Genomic DNA, 6,000 nt, shown 5'->3' with positions numbered 1-6,000 from the left:
CTCTAACCCGAAGTCCATCCGTCACCGATGAGTATGGAGCATCTTCTTGGCACACTAGTTTCTTTTCCCCACTAAGTCCTTCGATTCAGTGACAGCTCGCCGATGATTAGATTCCATGCGAACCATTAAGGGATAAATGTAATCAGATGCCCACTATGGATGGAATCAGATGCCCACGTCCACCTGCAATAATCGAACACAAAGAATGGGTTTAACGCTCAACAAATACCAAGAACCGTCACCGAAGTAACACTATTAGAAGGACGCATGACGGTATTTATGAAATTTATCCCAACAACAGGGAAGGCACACGAACGGATAAAATCGAAACACTAACCATAGGAGGTAAACAGGAGGCAACCATAGAAACTAAGTCATACGAGTATACAAAACTTCCTTACCCGCCACTCAAATTGAGGCCAAGACATAATTCAGCAGAAATTCAGCACGCAACACCAACTAGTGTGCAACGAGATGGAAAGCAGCTTGTGATAATCTGGGCCTTAGGTACAAATAACTAATTAAAAATTACGATACGCGATTCAATGGCCACTTCAAACCATGCTCAGTAAAAGAATACCTAAAGCGAAGGCAGCTCGCCTCGCTTGTTACCAGCGGAACCCTGGGCAAATAAAAGAAGCCCGAGTTGCGCAGCTACAACGTCAGTAAGATTCGTTTCGAAGTTCAACACTTTTTATGCTTATTACTGAGCTAATTGAAAAAAAGGGGAAATGTATTATAACCGTCATAAAATATTGACCATAACGCTTTGTAGAATTAATATAAAAAGAAGGGCTAGGCAAAAAAAGCATGAGTTATGTGAAGACTTATGAACAATAATTATATTAATGAATAAATCAACCAAGTATTTGTACTCTTATAGTAAGTTATTATGTATTTTCTATGCCTTATTATCATAAAATTACCTAGTTACAAAATTGTGTCCTTTTCATGCATGTATGTGACCAGCCTTCAACAGTTTTACAAGACACTTATTGATCAACAATGATGAATCTAATTGAATGTACGAGCTGAAGTGAGGCGAAATCAATTGATGTAGTGAAATTACAATGTTGAAATTATAACGAGTTTTTCGTTTCTCTGTCACAGATGAAGGGTTGTCACAGCACTACATCATTGCAGCCATCATCCTGGCCACCTTATTACCTCTGATGTGCATAGGAGCCTCTGCCTTTCTTGCCAGGTGAACATACGTGTCAAGCTAAACCAGGTGCTCAGGTGTCAGTAAAACTCTGTTACAAAAAAAAAAAAACTCAAAATTTTGTTGAAAGAAACCAAAATTACTGAAACACTTTATCCTTAAGAGGTCAGAAAGAGGTCATCAAAATATTAAAATGTGCTTTCGCAAAAACCAGCTATTAACTTACGAGTGATCAACACAAGCCCACGCAAGTCACATATTCATCTTGGTACTGCACTCGGTATTTATACCGCGTGCAGTACCAAAATTGATCGTATGTGAAAACTTAGAAACTAAACCAAAATTGATCGTATCAATGTTCAACTTATTAAAAATTAATTTAATTTCAACACGAACTTTTTAAAGATGAACTAACGACTTGACTCGTGGCTGGTGATTTATTACTAACTAGACTTTATTAATGACTAATGACTTAATAACTAACTAATGGTTTATTTTTTTCTCTTTTGATAAATTAAACTAATTAATACCAGGCACTAGACAAACGACGCTAAGAAATATAAATTAATTCCGAGTTGGTTGATTTTGTTGAAGCAAGATTTAATCAACGTCAGATGGCTGGTGAGTAATAATTAGATAATTAAGCCGTACCACTTGTGTACACATGAGGCGGCTGTGGGCCAAAGGCCGCGATGTTGAGGCGGGCGGAGGCGTGAAGCGCGAAGACACCGCGCAGACGAGCGTCAAGAGCCGTACGGGCGGGGACAGCGCCGGGCCGGCGTCACGCAAATCAAGTCGGGCGTCCAAAGGCGAGCGCGACGCGCCGTCTAGCAAAGACCAGCTCATCCAGCAGGTGTGTGAATATGTTGATTTATTATTGATGTTTTGTTATTGATTTTCTCTACAAACCATATAATAATTGTTTTCATCAAGCGATCACGATCAAATTGTTCAGTTTTTTTTACTTCGTTCACGGCGCTCAGGTTCATGTGCTTTTCGTTTTTTATATATATTTTCGCCATTGCGCTCATCTCCACATACTTCTGTATGGACTTTTTTTCAGGCAGGATCAGTAATTTATGAAGTTCGTTTGCTTATTGCATTCCGTTGTTTTCATGAAATTTATTAAAGTTTTCAAGAGGATTCGAGATTACAATTATTACGTTATGATTATTATTTTCGTCAGCGTTGTCGATATCAAGAAATTGTACATCCATATTGTTGTTCCTTGATGTGTGATTGAGATTTATTCTTTAAATATTTTCTTAGGAGAATTTTTTTCCTATTTGAGACTCTTTTTTGCAAAATGCTTTTGAAATTTTCGGGCCGCATGTTTTTTCCATAGTTTTAGTAAACTAGGTGTTATGTAGGAAAAAGTTGGTATTTTTGAGATAATATTCCCTTTTATTTTTACTGAGAAATTTTTTAAGGAAATTTTTCAACTGAACTGAATTTATTTTCCAATGAACTGTTGTTGCATCTCAATATATAAATGAAACTTGATTAAAACTATGAAAACAGTTTTTTTTATTTAAGCAAGTTTGCAGTACATAATGTGAATTGATTCTTCTGTATTTATGTCTTTGATAGGAGTGAATATTTACCAACATGTTGACATTCAAGGTGAGTCATCGCTCGATTTTATCGTTGTTATTCTGGACTCTAAATAAATTAAAAATTGATGCATATTATACTCCTGCATCGGTTTTAGAACTTAAACATTTTTTTATTAATCTAAAACGAGAGAGTTCTGGAAATGAAACAAAAATTGAATTCATAAAATTCAAATCAATTTCGCTATTCATTAATTCATGAAGCCAATCAACTATATCGAGTGAAAATTTCTGGTCAATTTTCTTACTAAAATATATTTTTCGCGTATGAAATTAATTCCACAACTTATTTCACCACTTAATAAGCTGGAATTTGTGAAAGGAAATATGGCATGAAGAATTTTTTCATCATTATTCATGCTTAAAATTTCGCTTGATTATACTGTAAACTTAGGAAACCAGATCGTTCAGAAAATACTGGATAAGTGAAAGCGAGGCTGAAATACACTTCATGAGGAAATAGGTACTGCTACCAGCCATAAACTTCAAAATGTTGTTTATATTAAACAAAGAAATCAATTTAATATTGTCCGTTCTCATAAGAACCTGGAATTTGTGAAAGGAAACATGGCATGAATAATTTTTTCAGCATTATTCATGCATAAAATTTCGCTAGATTATACTGTAAACTCAGGAAACCGGATCGTTCATAAAATACTGGATAAGTGAAAAGCGAGGCTGAAATACACTTCATGAGGAAATAGGTGTGGAATGCTCATAAACACATGTTATTAAATTTTCGATAAATCGGCTCATTTTCTGGAAATTATATACATGTATGTATTGAAATACTTAGAATTTATGCGCGAGGAATGGAGTTTTAAGCTCAAATTCTGTGCGAGATCGAAGCGTAAAATATTTCCCTCGCGATTACTATAAAAGTGATATATTAAGCTTCAATATTTTGTAGGTATTCGAAAACCTCTTTTTTGTCATTCCAATAGAAAGAAATTCTTAGATGTAATACATTTAACCATGTAGATATTTTCTCTAATCGCGCTTCAATTAGTTCATCTGAAAAGTTCCAAAGTTGGAAGTATGCATTCTCTTCACTCATTTAAGTATGATTTTACGATTAGACAATATTTAGCATTATTTTCTATTATATTGCAGTATGAGATATCTCGGTATGTGGAATTTCGTTTGCTATGCTTCGTTTCGTTGTATATTGTTTGTCTCCAATATGTCGCCGTCGAAATCTGTTTTTCAACTATTACGTAGTTCCTTAAAATCATTGCAATGTGTAACGAATGTACTGAGTTTGTAACTGGAGTGTTTGAACAGGTATCTGTGATCAGCAAGGACGACCCTGATTGGGTATTTCAGTACCGATGTCCAGATAGTCTGCCTAGCCCCACAATAGTTCAGTCCACCCTCTCCAGCCTGGAACTAGTACCCAAAACTTCGACCATCAAACCTAAACCTAGTAGAGAATCTTCTCGTACCAAGATCATCACCGATTCTGAACTCACTCAGATTGTGTCCACTGTTAATGTGTCTGCTACTACCAACACCGCTACTATCGCCGATATCGCAGCGACCCTAATTCGTAAACACTCCGAGACCAAAATTGTGGCAGCTGATGGCTCGTCCATTACTCAGAAAGAGCCTGAACCCATATCATCCATCTTCGCAAGCATCCTTAGTCGGAAAGTATCCGAGACAAAGATCATCTTGGGGGAGGCTGCGGCTGTTGCTGTCACCAAAGCTAGTAGACACGCTGACCTCACAATAGATGACGAAGATGATCCCCCTGTAGAAGTCGACTCGTCAACCCCTAGTATCGTGCCGCCACCTAACACTCCTGAGGCAGGTCGCAAACCTTTCAATACTCGCAAACCTTTCAATACTCGCAAACCTTTCAATACTCGCAAACCTTTCAATACTCGTAAGCCTTTCAATACTCGTCCTACCAACATCAGTCTTCCGCGTTTGACGCTATAGTCCCTAGTGACATGCAGGCAACGAACATGCATGGCATAGCTTCGTAATCATCCCGATAACGGTGATCCTGTTTGATATATTTTATCGTGTGTTTGGAAAGAGTTAACGAATCATGTTTGTGCTTGGTTGCAAACAAAGCTTGTTTTTTGTTTTTAATTCCAGTCATCAGTAATTAAAACTTACTTGTCTATCAGGCGAGCAATACTAATGCAAATTATTGATGAACAATTCCTAAACATTAGAATACAAATGATAAGAAATGAATGCTATGGAATAATGAGGAATAGCGTGAAATAAGAAAAAGGGCAAATAAATTAGCTTGCTTATCAAAGCCAAAATGGTAATTTGTGTCCCAATGATTTTTTATGATGTTTCTAGCATTTCAAGTTCACCCTTGAAGTTGTTTAATTTGGTACAAATTCAAAAATTAACGGGAGTGTGCAGTTTTTGCTAATAAGAAACGCTATCAAATCTAAAGTAGTAGAAATTAATTGAATGACTTGCTTCAAAGTTGATACCCAGGTCCATCAATAAAAGTTCCTCAACAAACTCAAGGAGCGATTAGTTTGTTAATTTTCAATGCTCTAAATATTATTCATATCCTGAAATTTGTATTCACGGCTCTCTGAAGTCCATTTGAATTTATTGTATAAAATTGAAACTCGCGAATATTTGATAATCAATCTACGCATTCTTCCAATTAATGGAAAACTCTATTCACAATTTACCACGAACTATGCCTAAAAACCGCCTAAATAATATCGTGAAAATAAAGTCATGCGAGGCGATTAAGTAATTTTATTATGGTACAGGTATTGATAAAATAATTTGTTCGCATCTTTCTTAGTAAATCGGCGTCAAAACGGGAGACTGATGTTGGTATCATTCGTCATGTGTAACTATCATCGAAGCGTTTCTAATTCTTTTGTGTGACTCTTGATTGTATAAAGCAGTATAACGCACCCACCATCGTATTAATCTTTCTAATATTTCTTAAAAATTTATTAGTTGTTAAATCACGCGTATAAATCTTTAATTACTTCTCTTAAATGAAAATAAACATTGTTTCTGCTTTCCGTGTAAGAAAGTATAATTATTTATCGAATTGAATTTGCCATTTTATTTGAATTCATAAACGTTGATTTGCAAGAATTTTTGTAACTTCATGTCATGTTTCATGTCTTCCTTTCCGATTTCCAGTCGCTAAAGGGTAGCATTAAATGCATGGTAAATGTTCAGCGTTGTCGATAAAATGGATATAAATATGCTTTCTAGGAAAAA

The 6,000-nt window shown here is 35.8% G+C and overlaps 1 protein-coding gene across 1 annotated transcript in view; it reads left to right on the top strand.

The window, feature by feature from the left end:
* The first annotated feature begins 561 nt into the window (after positions 1-561).
* LOC108664660 (serine/arginine repetitive matrix protein 2) overlaps positions 562-6,000 on the top strand; it is a 33,465-nt gene continuing 28,026 nt past the window's right edge. The window contains exons 1-3 of the mRNA XM_018151323.2: positions 562-661; positions 1,111-1,204; positions 1,832-2,015. Coding sequence (XP_018006812.2) covers positions 562-661; positions 1,111-1,204; positions 1,832-2,015 — 378 coding nt within the window. The remainder of the gene's footprint in view (positions 662-1,110; positions 1,205-1,831; positions 2,016-6,000) is intronic.

This window comes from Hyalella azteca, unplaced genomic scaffold (assembly GCF_000764305.2).
Source record: "Hyalella azteca isolate HAZT.00-mixed unplaced genomic scaffold, Hazt_2.0.2 contig14441, whole genome shotgun sequence".
Classification (NCBI taxonomy): Eukaryota; Metazoa; Arthropoda; class Malacostraca; order Amphipoda; family Hyalellidae; genus Hyalella; species Hyalella azteca.
The sequence above is the reverse complement of the archived record's forward strand: the minus strand, read 5'-3'. Positions and strand labels throughout refer to the sequence as shown.